At 45.8% G+C, this 15,859-nt stretch overlaps 1 protein-coding gene across 2 annotated transcripts in view; it reads right to left on the bottom strand.

The window, feature by feature from the left end:
• Positions 1-15,596, bottom strand: part of MMD (monocyte to macrophage differentiation associated) — a 35,758-nt gene extending 20,162 nt beyond the window's left edge. Inside the window, exons 1-4 of one of the 2 annotated variants that reach the window (XM_054977852.1) lie at positions 15,390-15,596; positions 8,374-8,434; positions 4,938-5,019; positions 435-595 (exon numbers count right to left, since the gene is read on the bottom strand). In XM_054977852.1, coding sequence (XP_054833827.1) covers positions 435-595; positions 4,938-5,015 — 239 coding nt within the window. In that variant the 5' untranslated portion in view covers positions 5,016-5,019; positions 8,374-8,434; positions 15,390-15,596. The remainder of the gene's footprint in view (positions 1-434; positions 596-4,937; positions 5,020-8,373; positions 8,435-15,389) is intronic. The other variant, XM_054977851.1, reaches the window with a different exon arrangement.
• Between the last annotated feature and the right edge of the window lie 263 nt (positions 15,597-15,859).

Genomic DNA, 15,859 nt, shown 5'->3' with positions numbered 1-15,859 from the left:
GGTAAGCAAGCCAGGTTGAGCAGGCCAGCGAGTGGACTGAGAGGGAGTCTGGGTGATGTATACCGCCCCTCCTTCCACAGAGCAGGGTCCTGCAGCATCCCTGGTGCCCCTCTGATGTCAGGGCCGGCCCAGCTGGGGCCCCGCCCAGTGGCGGCAGCGACAAGCCCTGACATGTTACAACTTGACTGGTAGCAAGCTAATGGGAAGTGCACAAGGTAGGAGAGAGAGAGACTCAGGGGCCCTCCTGCAGCTTGGCGTGCCACCTGTTAGTGCAACCCTAATGGAAATATACCTCATTGAAGGGAGATGGCTTAGAAGGGGGCAACTCCACTGTCAGTCATCAATCTCCCAGTGAAGCCCCCTGTTCAAGAAACCCATGAGAAGTAACATGCAGGGCACGGTGACAACGACCCAGATGAGTGCTTGGCTTATACCTCAGGTGACTCTTTTTCCAGGAAATTATATGAAACACAGTGGATACAATGAAGAGTGCGCAAAGTCCAACTCCATACATCCACGCAGTTATCTTTTCCCACCGGTCATCAGAGAGACGATGGAGCAGAGCGCTACCCACAATAGCAGGAACGATGAGGAACTAGGGAACACAAGAGGAACAAGTGAGTCGCGGTCTTCCCTTTCTACAGTCCAGGCCCCCTGCCATTCTGATTCCTGGGCCTAGAACAATTCTCTGTTCTGTGACCAACTTGAAAATGATACGGAGTTTTTAGACCCTGAAGGTAATTATCTGTTATGTTCAAGTATATGGCACTGTTATCTCAATCTTTATCACAGAAATGGAAACCCAGATCTCCTTTACCTTGGCATGTCAGCCGTTTAAGAATTTGCTTTGACTGAAGGGTACAGAACTGCTGTGTCACCCCGTAAAAAACAAAAAGTAGAGCCAGACTGTTAGACAGTATATTGTGTTTGGGATTAAAAAATGCTGAAAGTAACATTTTGTCAAAGTTCATAGAGCAAGCAAAAGCTGTAGAAACTGCTCACAGAGAGACTAATGCAAAAACTTTAGATATACTCAGGGCTTTTTTTCAGGGGGAACATGGGGGAACGGAGTTCCGGAACCTCTTGAAAATGGTCACATGGCTGGTGGCCCCGCCCCCTGATCTCCAGACAGAGGAGAGTTGAGATTGTCCTCTGTGCCGCTCAGCGGTGCAGAGGGCCATCTCAACTCCCTTCTGTCTGGAGATCAGGGGGCGGGGCCACCAGCCATGTGACCATTTTCTCTGAGGGCAACCCACTGAGTTCCGCCCCCTCTTTTCCCAGAAAAAAAAGCCCTGGATATACTGATGTATAAGTAAGACCTTTACTAAAAAAAACCCCTTGAATTTTAAGAGTAGTGAATATACATAAACTATCCTGGTCCCTGTATTTGCGGTTAATAGCAGCAGCGCTATTATAAAATTAGTTAAAAGCACCAAAGAACAGGTCACAGCAGCCAAGCTTTCAGAGGTAAAAATAGGACTGCTGCCTTACAGAAATGAAAAGTGACAATTTACACAAGAGAGTTTTTAATTGAAACTTGGAAAACCAGAATATTCATAAGTTCATCAGAGAAAGATAACATCTAATTAGATACTTAATTCTGTCCTACTTTTTAAAATAAATGAAATGATAACTGCGCCTATGATTTTCACTTAGGAGACAAAGCCAAACTAGCTGTATCACTGAAACCCACGACCTCCGTGCTCGTCAAGGGCTCATCCTTCATAGTGCTGCATTCAGGCCACAGACAGGGCAGAATGCAATTTCTGGTGTCAGAAGAAGTACTTCTTTCATTCTCTGCTACGTACTGCATATAGACAAATGTAAGGCTTCAGTAGCATAGGCAGAGCATACCCATACCAGAGATGTGTGAACTCTGCCTGTTTCTTTGTGTCGCCATCATTTCTCTGATAATCTGGGTATAGACATTTCATTCCTATGGCTATCCGCTCCTTTCCCCAGTTCTTCTTTTGGGTGTTTCAACCTCCAAATATGTATCTGAATACTATTTTACTTTAATGCTCGATAAGGCATTTCTTATGTGCTTGGCTGAATGAACACAAATCATAGACTGTTCCTGAAACTAAGTATGTTTTTGAATATATATATATATATATATATATATATATATATAGTCCATATGCTATAAACTAGGGGAGCAAAAAGCACAGCTGGGCACATCGCCATCTGTGCTGCACTAGTGCTGTACTAGATGAAATCTGGCAAAGAAATTCAGCACTTGAGATTGGAATATTATGAACGTTTCTTGTTTAAATTCCAAAATGCACCAGTTAATAGCTACAGGGCAGCTGATGCATTGTAAAAATAAAAACAGCATCAGAGAGTAAAGAATTGTTTCCTGGCTGATCCCCTTAAGTTGGGAATGGAAAAACATTTTCCTTTTGGTTGGTTCTCTGAAATCAAGTTTAAAGTAAATTATCCGCAGAACTTAATTGTGACGCTCTGCACCTAAAATACGAGAAGCAAGAAAAATGCCACCTCCATTGTTGGGGGGTGGGGGTGGGGTGGAATACACATCCAAGACAGAATTGTGGTTGAATGTGAAACCATTTAATGCTGCTTTGACTTGTGAATTTTCCATTCCTTTCCATGACCAAGTGCCCATCTCTGATACTGTGGTTCTCAAAAGCTGATGCTACAATAAAGTTGGTTCGTCTTCAAGGGGCTACTGGACTCATGACTATTTTACAGCTAAAGATTAACACAGCTAACTCCTCTGGATCTATCATCATATGCCAGACACCTATGACTAAAGTGGGTTAGCTGCCACACCATACATTCTTTCCTCCTCCTCTTCTGTCCCTACCTACCATTTGCCCAGATGGAAGACAGAGCATGCCCTCTCAGCCACCTCCCATCTCTTTTCAAACTGCGTACCGCATGCCCACGACAGACACTTCGGCTGCTGCCCTGTGTATTTCTGCCCAACCATTGTCACTTTCTGCTCTGACAGGCAACTCCTCTTTTTCCAAGATGCTTGGGCAGGACTTCCAGACCACCTACGGTACCCTCTGGGCGACCCGTTTGAGGAACACTGCTGTAAACCAGCGTACGGTGAAAAAACTAATCCTAGCAAGAGTTCGTCACCCTTTAATATCCTGTGACTTTGATTTTTAAAAAGAGAGCGCGTGTTGTTCTATGCAGTTTGAGAACCTGCCTTGATACTTGTCTAAAAGCCCCAGCTGGTACACAGCAGCCTCCCTGCCAACAGGCAGGAGCATCTGAAGCACTCAAGGAGAAGCCCTGATGGCCCCCAGGCAGAAGGAATCCCACCCCCGCCCCGCCCCTCCCCTGCCGCTCTGCCTTCTCCCTCCCTTGCCCTCCACCCCAATCGGGTCCTCCTTCCTTGAGAGCCATCCAGACAACTAAGAACTCCCCCCCCCCAGAACCTCTCTTCAGAGTCCTGTATTGCTATTATCTTTGATCTGACCTTTGAGAGGTGTAATTGGAAGGGTAAAATTTTGTTTTATCTACTTTTTGTTTATCTACTTTTAATTAATTAGTTGGGGGGGGGGGATTCCCATAAAGGTAAGAGCATGAAAATCAGACTACAACCATTAGCTTAATCTTGCCAATACCACGTCTATTTCTCAGGTAACTTTTAAACTAGACATTACAAACAAAACAGGAAGGCTGCAGCCCTCCCTATGCAAGCCCTTTTTATTTACTTATGTACGTGCAATTTGCTGCAGAGTTACAGACACAAACAAGATAAAATGCTATACAAAACTGTCAAACCATTTTATCATTTATGGTTGGCAACCACAGAGATGAATTCTTGTTCAAGAACAAGATAGATTTGAAACAAGATAAGCAGGAGGGTTCTTCAGATGAGATAGGAAAGCTGACTGAAGAAGGACTAAACAAGCGGCATTTTAAACATCCATGAAACACTTCGCCGGCTTTCACTGAGGTATATTGCTTGTGCTCACTGCTCATGGCAGTAACTTTAAGAAAAAAAGATCACTGGCATTTAATCGCGTTAACATCTCACACTTCACAAATGCTCATGGGCCCACTAGAAAACCTGCTCACAACCGTTAAGATGGTGTGGGGTTAAGCCACAAACTTCTGCAAGGAATGCCCAAGAAATGAATCAATGAAGTAAAAGAAAAAAACTCAGAAGTTACGGTAGTGATAATCACGCAGTTATCATCAGAAAGAAAAGAACCCAAATTACCAATTATGAAATGGGAATCTGAAACAATGAGATGCAAACATAAGCATCAATCCCATATCATAGTTCAGCATCCCCGTTCTGAAATTTACACAGAAATTTGCTTAGCACAGAAGTGTCCTTTGCAAGTCACCGTTTCTACACTGCTGAAAAGTAAATCCAACAATTTAGTCTTGTAAACAGCTGCTTACGTAGGGCAGAAAGAAGCTCCTTCAAGTTACTAAGCAGAATCAGTGAAGAGTTTTCTTCTATTTTTCAGTAACATGGAACTAAAGTATGGTACACATAGGCAGGCAGATTAATAGTTTTTAACTTCTGGAGAGTTACTTATGAGATTGCTTTGATGTGGAATATATGCTTCAATATATAACGCTGCTGTTTTGTTCAAAATAAAAGCGGTCAAAACATTTTAACAATACATCTTTCCGAAGTGATAAAGAACCTTATAGCAATCGTTAATTTAGCAAGCATGAGATTTCACAAGGCTTTATGGAATCTTCCATTCCTAAATACAGGGCAGATGAAAGACTGAGTAAGAAAATAAAATCCATTGAGTTTTTGGACTCTGTGCTCGCAGAACATGCGCTCAGGTCAGCAATGCCATGCCTGTATTAATGATACTTCCCAGTATTAGCTTGTAGTCATTCATGATTTAAATACAATAAAATCTAATGCAGATGGGAATTACTGCAATCTGAATGCCACACAGACTGTACTGCCAGTAAGTTAATTTACTTACCGCATGAGTATAACAGTTAGCAGCATGTTCATAGCCCGTGGGTTTGTAACGGCTGTTTGCTGGAGCCGGATGGTTCATGAATCTGTGGAGACAATTGAGGCACAGGTTACATAAATGGATACTTAAAAGGATGTAATTAATACATTTATTCAGTGGGTTAATATTTAATGTTTAATAGTCTTGTTCTTGAGCATTAAAGGGGGACATAGTTACACTGAAATTTGTCCTGAATAGGAGTTTGAACAAAAAGTCCTGATCAAATTAGTTTGAAGGCATCAGTACTTAAAGATACCAAGAATTCCATCAACGTTGGCAGGTCTCTTTAGCACCAATATACAGCCGTATCCTTTTCAGCTTTGGAGACCATTTTGAAAAAAGAGGTCAGCAATACCAAGGCTGATTTGTGTCATCTATTCCTTCCACATTCTTTCATTTCCATTGTGTAAAAGCTCTTTTTAAAAAAAACTTGTAACAAGTAACGGAAGTCAGCTTTTGCAGGCAAAAGGAGAATTGAGCAGAGAGATAATAAAATACGTTTTAAAACAGAAGAGAAACCCAATTAGTTAAAGCACAGTAGTTCTCTGGATGGAGTTAACAAAATCACCTCGAAGAATCTGGCATCATAAGCCCAGAGACTAAGCAAAGTAAAGTTAGTCACACTTAAATCCTGTTTAAGTCGATAGGACTAAAAACACAAGTAACTTTCTCAGAACTGAAGATTAAGTACTATAAACACCTTGGTAGAGCACGGTCTGCCATTTCTTGTCTTGCATGTGATGAAGTGGGCACTAGGCCACAAAAGCTTATGCTTCAACAAATCAGTTGGTCTTTAAAGGGCCACAACCCCCCTTTTCAATTGTTAGTATTACGGATAACACACAGGCAAATTAATCACTAGTTTACATTTTAGGAGCCGAGACCCAACAGAAAGCAGCTGTCTCTTATTTTTAGTCCAAATCCATTACGTCAAAGACAAACTTCAGGTTGCCACAAAGATTCAATGTGGGCATGATCCACCAAAAGAAAATTCTCAAGAACTCGGAACACAGAACCTTGCTTGTTCGAAAGCCTTCACTATTTAGACGGAAGGATCAGATGGCGGAGGTTTCCTCCAACAGCCTGCCCTGAGAATCCTCCTCTTGTGTGACGCCCTGGCTGGGTCCAGGGTGGGCTCCCAAGGCAACAGCCCTGCAACACACTTTTAACCCCAGCAGCAGCGGCCCAGGTCTGGAAGGTGATGACAGAGAGAGAGAGAGAGAGAGAGAGCGAGAGCGAGAGAGTGTGTGTGTGATCACATTTGGGGTCTTGCTCTTTTCCTACCATCTGCAACTTCTCCTGGCATCGCTGACTTTTCCAGTGAGCTTTATCTTCTCATGAGGTGGCCAAAATATGATGGCCTCAGATTCATCATTTTAGTTTCTAGGGGAAATTCTGGCTTGAGCTGCAATTTTATGTCTGCAGATTTCATGGCTAACTTGGCACCCCTCTGCAATTATTTTTTCTATTTATGTCAGTTCCAGGGACGGCAGTCCATGGCAGATAGACCCCCCCAAGCCCCTCACAGCAAGCAATCCAGTGTCTTGGTTGAAAAAGTTTTATTTTAGAGATCCATTAAGTTCATGGGTACATCCATAGATGGGAAAGTTGGCAGGAATGATTATACAGGCAAAGGTACTATTGATATAAGGAGCATCAATTCCCGCCCCCCTCCCCTGGGGTAGACTGCATTTAGGCCCGAAAATCTAAGAAGTTGCATGAGAACACAATAGCTTAGTCTAGCCAGAAAACGGCAGACGATTACAAAGAACTCAAAGTCCCTCCCTGCTCTGAGAAACGGTTTGTAGCTGCAAGGTCAGTGAGGCACATTTTTGTAGAGATAACAGGCTGGTTACTCGGTCTGTGACATCAGCATTAGCAAGCAAGGCACTTTCGGTTTTAAGCAGGCCAACGTTGGGATGATTATATTCCAAAGTACAATTTCAGAGCACCACATGAGATCAATACAGTCGATCAGAGAATACATAAATGGCATGGATGTGTGCATACATGACCTTTTATCATTGTCATTTTTTTATATACAGTTTTTTTTAAAAATCACCCACTATCAACAAAGGAAGTCAGATGGAGCATGCTTTCCTACAGATTGTATGTACTACTGAAATACTGTGACCAACAGTTTTTAAAAAATCTCATGGAAGATTTAAATTTCATTTATCCAGCAAGGATAATATAAAACCACAGCTGAGAAATTATGCAAACCAGCCACAGCATAACAGAGGCCAGACCATATCTAAACTCTCGTACCGGCCAGTTCTCACCAAAAAGGGGCACCATTCTTCTACAAAACATACACCTTTTATGAGTGTTACAAGGTAAGATTTCAAATCAATCATTTTGCAGCATGCAAGTTTATAATTCTAGAACAAACCAAAGAGATTTTTCCACAGTAATATTGGTGAAGTACAGTGTTTGAGGAATCTCACACAGAAGTAGGTAACAGGGGATGTCCCTTGGACTGGTTTAAATTGTTCCTCATGTGACAGACTCAAAGAGTTGTAATTGGAGACCAGCTATCCTCAGAGTGGGAATTATCTTGTGGGATTCTACAAAGAGCAAACTTAACCCCCATGTTATTCAACCTCTACATAAAGTCTTTAGAAGACATCATTCATGGCTATGGAACTGGATGCCATCGATATGCAGATGATACCCAGCTCTATAATCTCGCTATCCAAATCTCCTGGTGATGCAGGAGGGGTACCGAATTGCTGCTTGACTGCAGTCAAATGGCTGAAAGCAAACAAACTGAAACTGAACCCAGAAAAGATGGAAGCGATCCTGGTTGGGATCTCGAAGAACATTGTGCTTCCCATCTTAGACGGGGTTCCGCTGACTCTACCTGACTCAGCTCAGAACCTAGGGCTTATACTGCATCCAGCACTGCTGCCGGAGAAGCAAGTCAATGCAGCTGCAAAAAAGTCCTTTCCTCAACTCAGTTGAGTTTGGAAGATGGTCCCCTATCTTAACACAGCTGATCTGGCCACCTGGATTCATGACACGGTAACATCGAGACTGGACTACTGTAATGACCTCTACATAGGTCGCCCTTCGAGGTCAACTCGGAGTCTCCTGCCGGTGCAGAATGCTGCAGATCATGTACTTTCAGGAGCCAGATGGAGCCTGCATATCACTCCCACTCTGCAGTGACTCCATTGGTTACCTATCAGTCACTGAGCTCAATTCAAAGCTATGGCTATCCTGTTCAAAGCCCTTCATGGCCTTTGCCCCTCATATCTGTGCAACTGCCTCTCCCCCTAATGTTCCACTCCAGCAGCTTCACGCATCGATCGGAACGGGGCCTTCTGCAGATACCACCCCACGGTCAGGCAAAATCAACAGCGGCTCATATAGGTGTGCTCTCTGTGGTAGCCCCCACCTTATGGAACAGCCTGCCGGAGGAGGTCAGGGAAGCGCCCGCTCTCCTGGTTTTCTGCAAACTAAGCAAAAGGGAGTTATTCAGGAGGGCTTTCTACTCAGATGATAGGGCCGTGTCATAAGAAATAGCCCCAAAAGATACCTTAAAAGGAGATAGAGACTACAGACTATGCCACTGGGCACTGTCTGCTGAGGTGGATATGCTCCTACTGGGTAGTTTCCACATTGCTAAAGATGTCATGTTAATGAGGGCCATGCTACAAGTGACAGGTTCCTTGGTTTTAAGCCCAGGTCTGCTGACTCCATTTTTAATTCATTTGTCGTTTTTTACCACCGAGCCACACGGTTCCCTCCAGCACAGATTACAGCAGGGCAGCCCCAGTCTTGTGGGCCTGCTGCTTCCCTCCTGCACTCTCCTCCTGTCACAGGGAGAAGGTGGGCAACCTTCTGTTGGGCTCTTCGCTGTGCCTGGGGGGGGGGGGGGTGTCACTTGGCAATTCTCACTGTGTACAATAATGAACAAATTTGTATTATGAGCTGCCTTTGATTTCTTTTGAAAAGCAGGCTCAAAGTGTTCCTCTGGAGTAGCACAGAGTGATTCATGAGCACTTGCGGGAGGGTGCCTTGTGAAAGCACCCACATTAAAGCACAGATTCTGCCCAGCTGACACACCCTGCATAGGGACCTGTTAATGCGGATGAGGATGGAGTCAGGGAACCTTCCAAACTGGAAGGAGCTGAGACGGAGGGGGGGGGGTGCGAGCTAGACGGCTCCTCTCCAGTTCTTTGTGCTGGCAGGAGCCCAGCATGCCTGCCCCCCTCCCCCACTCCCTGACCCCTTTGTAAAGAAGCACTGCTGAAGCTGAGTCCAAACCTTTCCCTCGCTGCATGTGGATTCAACACTAGGCTGGGCAAGGGGAGGGCAGGCAGGCAGTGCTTGTGGGCACTACGATCAGAGAGGGGTCTTCGGGTTCCCATCTTCCTCCTGCATCTTCCTCAGGAGAGCCGGCTGGTCAGCAAGTGCGCTCAACTAGGGCTGCCCCACTGCATGTCTGTTCTGGAGGTGGGCCTTGCAGCTCTGTGTTAAAAAACTACAGATCTATTAAAAATGGAGTGAGCAGACATGGGTTTAAAATCTGGGATCCCACCACTTGTAGCGTGGCCCTTAGTTACGCTGTTTTAGAAAGGTGTTCTGCTTTGTTGCAGTAAAGCATTGCAGTAAGTGGTATAAAGCAATACACTAGTATTCTGGGTGAACTTTTAAACTTTGTACGAACTGTCTGTGTGTTTCTTCAGAAAGTTAGGTAATCAAAACAGGCATGCTTTCATCTTTGACAGCTAATTAAAAATAGTGGACTCTATCTAGATTAATGTTCCTCCATCAGAAAATGAACTAATGGTGATCTACCAACTTAACTCTTTCTGTCATTTCTCACAGATTTATAGTTTTGTTTTGCAAGTTGGATATAAAGTCATTTTTTTGCTAATTAGAATGTTATACAATAGAAATTATGAATATCTAATGAAGCATCAAACCAATCATAGTTTGCTTATGCTATCACCTGAAAAGATCTTAGTTATTTGCATAAGATAACCTATAAGGTCAAGGTAGTCCCCGTGCAAGCACCGGAGTCATTACTGACCCATGGGGGGACGTCGCATCACAACGTTTTCTTGGCAGACTTTTTGTTACAGGGTGATTTGCCATTGCCCTCCCCAGTCACCTACACATTACCCCCAGGAAACTGGATACTCATTTTACCGACCTCGGAAGGAAGATAACCTATAAAACGTGCAAATTCAGATAGTATGTTAGAGTTCTGATTGGAAGAAATCTCTTGGGAATTTAGGTGAGGATTTTATCTTTGCATTGTATGCTATGGGAATCTTAATGCATTTCATAGAAACTTTGATTGTTTTAAACTTAAGAGTTTATTAGGAAATGTTAGCAAACTTAATTCTTATTGCCTTTCTGTCTTCTGTTTTATAGGATTTATATTAATAACCATATCTATTTTGATAACTTGTTTATTAAGAAACCCCATCGTCATCTAGTTTGTCATTTCCGTCATCTATTTTCTTTTACTTAATTTTAACAATATGGCTACAAACAGGGCTTGAATACCTCTGGCTACCTGGATGCCGGTTGTCACTTAAAGGCAGTCGTAAAGAATATTTTTTTTGGACTGTGCAGAACATTATCATCAAATAACTTTGACCCTGCTTAGCCTACCAGTTTATCTGAAGAAGTGAGCTGTGGCTCTCGAAAGCACATACCCTACCACACATTCTGTTAGTCTTATAGGTGCTACTGGACCCTTTCCTACTGCTACAGACAGACTAATATGGCTACCCATCTTAGTCTAAGACCAATGTACGCCTCTCCCCACAATGCTCACTTTTATTCAGAGAAGTGTGCAAACATCAAATAGAGTTACTATAGTAAAACAATGTATTTGCAACTATCTCCTGAAGGTATTCCCAAAATGGCCCATATATTTTGATTTGCAAGATAAGGTTATTCAACAAAGGCATAGCTGAAACTCACCAAAGGATGTACAACTGAATCATTCTGCTTTGGGATTCTAATGAATATTAGGCCAATAAATTCATAAAAAAGGATCAGTGCCTGCCCTCTACGTAATCAGGTCAGATACTACCAGCTAAAGATTAACATTTTGCTATTTTATTAGACTCGTGTTCAGGGTCTCTTCTGCATTCTGAATGAGATATTTTACTAAGTAACTCTCTGGCATCTGCTCCAGCTGCAGTTCTGAATACAAAACTCTGCCCAGTTCATTCACTGCAAGGTCAAACGTGGTCCTGATCAAAAGTGATGCACTCAATAGCTTTTGCATGGACAAGAGCTAAAGACGGGGAGGCTGGGCGGGCATGCAACTTACTTTGCTTTAGAGGTCTATTGTTAACAACAGAATCCTACTATTCTGTAAGTCAGCAAATGGTAGCAACTATCCATGTGGTTCTGCTTTCACAGACCAATAGCTAGAGTTTGATTTAATTTGGAATGACTGCAGCGTACCAGAGCGCAGTTGGTCAAAACACCCAGACAGGGGTTGGTAACAATTCCTGGCATGGATTACAGCTGATGGCATTTGAAATGCTTAACTTTCTGCAAGGCTGGTCCATAAAAACATTTCATTCGCTTTAAGGATTTGGATATTGGAGTCGACGTAGTTGTAGATTTTTAGCCCTGGCCAAAGTGTTCTTAAGTAGACTCCCCAGAACCAAAGAGCCTATCAAAACAAAAAGTGAATTGACACGGGTCCCAAAATACAGCCGTGCAATGCAGCTACACCATCTACTTCATGACTGGGCTTTGCATTTCACCATATACCTCCTTGTGAAATGCAACAGTTCTGCATTAATATGGGTGTAGGTGGGGGAGGGAACAGATGTGTTCTTAGCAGGCTGTCCAAAGGAAGAACAATGAAACCGGGAAAACATGAGGAAGAGAGCCAGCCCGAACTGGAGAAGGAACAGAGAGGCAAGCCAGACACTGAGCGGGTCCAAGGATGCTTCTCATTAAGCAGTCCTGTCCACTTGTTTCTATCAGTCCCATGATCTTCAAGAATATATATTTCTTAACATAGTAATACTGTACTCCGTGCAGAAAAGAAATACACCAGAATAAATACATCCTATAGGCTTCTTTTTAAATGACAAATACCAGGGGTCATTTCGTAGAAAAAGAGCTGTAGGAACTCATTAGCACAACTCATTAGCATGACTCATTAACATATGCCACACCCCCTTGACATCACCGGAAGTATTATTAGCATAACCGATTTGCATATGCCACACCCCTGACATCACCTATCCTGGCTGTTCTGGACCCAATCCTGGCCATTCAGGGGACAAAATTGAGCCCAAAATGGCAAAAGGGGGCTGAAAATGGCTGAAAAGGGGCCCAAAATGGTGAGAACTGAGCTGCTGCTGAGCGGGAGAGTGATCCACCACCCATTAGAGGCCCGACCCTGGCCATTTTGGGACCAATCCTGGCTGTTTTAGGCCTGATCCTGGACGTTTTTGGGCCAAATCCAGGCTGAAAAGAGCCCAACATGGCCAAAAATCAGGTGGGCGGGGCCACCTGACATATGACCTCTTCAGAGAACTACCAGAACTGCGTACCTGCGTGTTCCCCCTCAAAATGAGCCCTGACAATTACAAACAATTTATCCACAAAACAGAAAAGAGTCCAGTAGCACCTTTAAGACTAACCAACTTTACTGTAGCATAAGCTTTCAAGAACCACAGTTCTCTTCGTCAGATGCAAAACTGATCTATCCCCAAAGCTCAGTTATATTGTTTCTAATCTAAACTACTTCATTTCTGGTCTGAGGTGACTAATTTTTAGCAGGATTCTATTCATATATCATTTTCCAATGGCTTACACATTTACTTTCTTCTCTTGCCCTTCTTTTCCAAGTTTTGTACTAGAAACACCTAACAAAAACTGATTCGCCTTCTCCTAGAGAAGAGTCAAGTCATTCTGTAGGGAAAAATGCTGAAAATCTTCTCTTACAGCTGGACATAAAAGGGAAGCTTAGTTCAACCAAAATGAATGAAACACCGGATATATGAACTTTCACCCAGTTCTAAAGAGAAAAACCTCCTATTTCACCGCGATCTATTTCCTTCCTACATGCAAAACATGTGCAATCCCCTCTTCTCTTGCCACTGAGCAGATGTCTACCTTCTTTCCTCAGCAGTAGAGAAAGAAAAACAGCCAACGCTTCTAAAATGCTGTGTAATTTTAAAGACGGCAACTGTGTGAGATATTCAAATTTCCTAAAAATCCAACATCTCAACTGTATCTAAAGATAGAAAGCCCAGTTCAGTTCTTGTCAGAGAGGCAAGGCAGTGAACGATTATTATGTGCACAGGGGGTGGGGTGGGGGGACCAGAATCCCAAGAAATTCAAGATTTTAGTTACCAAATGTTTTCATAGACAAAATAATTCTGCATCTGAGCTAGGTGGCACGGATGTCCCAAGGTTGTAGTGTAGAAAAGAGCAGACAAAAACTATGCTGGGGAGCAGACACAGCTCCACATCTGGGCAAGGTTTAGCAGGACACATGAAAACAGCTCCTTTTGATACAAAAAAATGCTTTCTGGATATCCATGTTGCAAATTTGTGCGTGGTGTACCTGCATCACACGCCTAGGTCAATGTGGGAATACTCCCACATAGATATTTTCTTAGGAGGGGAGGCAAGCCCATTACTCATTTACCTATAAAAAAGCAAAGAGGCTGTCATCGTGCACTTCTGCAAGATAAGCAACTCTGCTGGTGTGTTCCAGAAGGCAGCGCAGAAAGAACACCAGTCAATGGAAATGCAACAGCATTCAGCAGAAGGTGCAAGAGGAAGGCTAACGACAATACCCTAATGTGTTCAGAGATGAAATTAGTTCTTCAAAGGAAAATTGACAGAAGAGACTCCTTATTCCCAAGCATGTTTGAACAGCACTTGGAAAGAGTGTGCTTTTTTCACACCAGCCTGGACAAGCGATGTTCAAATTACACGTCTGGCAATCTCTCCATCAGTTTTCAAGTAGCATTCCCAAACTTCCCTCATGGGATATCAAATAAGTGACCCACAAGAGCAAAAGACAAGAAGGCAGATACGCAGGAGGGCAGGACAAAAACATGACTTCACCTTATTCTGCTTTAAATGCTCTGGTGTGACGACCACTACTTGTTAACTGCTTTTCCTAATCACAACCCTGAAACCCACCCAGTTACACACACACATTCACTTCACACCATCAACAAAACACAGACAGCTGCTGTAGTGGTTGGGTTGCAAATCCGCACTCAGCTGGTTCCCATCCCTCCACTGCCACGAGCTCAGCAGGTGCCCTTGGGTCAGCCACTCCTTTCATTCAAGCTGTATTGCCGGGAGAGTAACAATAACAACACCGACCGCTGGGAGTGGGGCACCGATCTGTCCAGAAGTGCAATATACAGGCACGCTGTTACTGCAATTCTAATTATTACTCTAATGGTATGTTTTAGGATCACAGAAACTATGGGCTGCTAATCCAAGCGAAATCATCTTTTTAAATTGTATTTCCAGAGGGGCAGCTGTCTTGGTCTGTAGAAGAAGAGCAAGCTTTGGGTCCAGCAGCTCCTTAAAGATTTCCAGACTATGAGCTTTGGAGAGACAAAGCCCCCTTCGGAAGCCCACTCCCTGGAAATCGAGTTTGTCCTTGAGGGGCTACTCAACTCAGATCTTACTCCTGTTTTGACTGTGCAGCTCCCAGATCTGGAAATCTCCATCAGGACTCTAAGGAGACAGATCAAGATGGGGAGCCGCGTGGGTCTGCCTGTAGCAGTGAGAAAGAGCCAGAGTCCAGCGTAGGGTTGCCAGCCTCCAGGTGGCGGCTGGAGATCTCCCGGAATTACAACGGGTCTCCAGGCCACAGAGATCAGTGGCTAGTTTTTGGGGGGGGGGGTGGACTCTAATGAATTAGGCACGCCAACGTCCGTTCCCTCCCCAAACCCCACTTTCTCCAGGTTTCACCCCCCATATCTCCAGGAATGTCCCAACTTGGAGCTGGCAACCCCCGTCCCGGGGCACCCACCTACGAGGCCCGCGAGAGGGGTGGCCCGGGCCGGGGGTCAGCTTGGGGGAGCCGCGGCTCCTTCTCCAGACATCGGACTCGGATACCTGGAGGGGCTCCGGAGAAGGGGCCGCGCCTCCCCCAAGCTGACCCCCCCCCCGCCCGGGCCACCCCCTGACCGGACTCTGGCTCTCCCCCCCCCCCCGCTACAGGCGGACCCCCACGCCCCCCCCGTCTAGAAAGGCGCCCCTGGAGGCCAGAGGCGGGGGGGCATTTTCGGGGGGGGGAGCCCCTGAGCAGCGGGAAGCGCCGCGGCCCCGAAGGGACCCTGGACGGAGCCGCCTCGGACCCGCGGGGACATCCCCCCCCCCCCCCCGGCCAGGCGGCGGAGAAGCCCCTGCCGGGACGCCGCCCGCCCGCGGCCGCTCGCTCACCTCCGGAACCGCTCCTGGAGCCGCCGCATGGGGGCCCGGGGCTCCTTCCCGCCGGCCTCCTCCTCAGGCGCGGGGGGCTGCGGGCGGCTCCCGAGGCGGCCTCACGGGCGGCCCCGTGGCCGGCGGAGGGACGGGGACGGGGCGAGGCGGGGCGGGGCGGGGCCAGGCCGGGCTGCTTGGTCGCCGCCGCCGCCGGCCGGCCTGCCGGGCCGGGCCCGCCCCTGCAGTGACAGCCGCGAGAGGAAGGAGCGCCGCCTCTCCGCCGCTCGGGCGGGAGGGAGCGAGGGAGGGAGGGGAGGACGGCGGGCGAGGGGCGGGCAGAGGGGCCGCGAGGGCGCCCCCGCCGCTGCCTCGAGGGAGGAGGGGCCGCGGGCCGGGCGCTGGGCGGGAGGAGCTGCCCTGCGCTGCGCTGCGCTGCGCTGCGCTGCCGGCCGCCCGAGACGCTCCGCGGCCCGCGAGGGCGGCCTCTC

Source organism: Eublepharis macularius, chromosome 4 (assembly GCF_028583425.1).
Source record: "Eublepharis macularius isolate TG4126 chromosome 4, MPM_Emac_v1.0, whole genome shotgun sequence".
In the NCBI taxonomy this organism is placed as follows: Eukaryota; Metazoa; Chordata; class Lepidosauria; order Squamata; family Eublepharidae; genus Eublepharis; species Eublepharis macularius.
The sequence above is the reverse complement of the archived record's forward strand: the minus strand, read 5'-3'. Positions and strand labels throughout refer to the sequence as shown.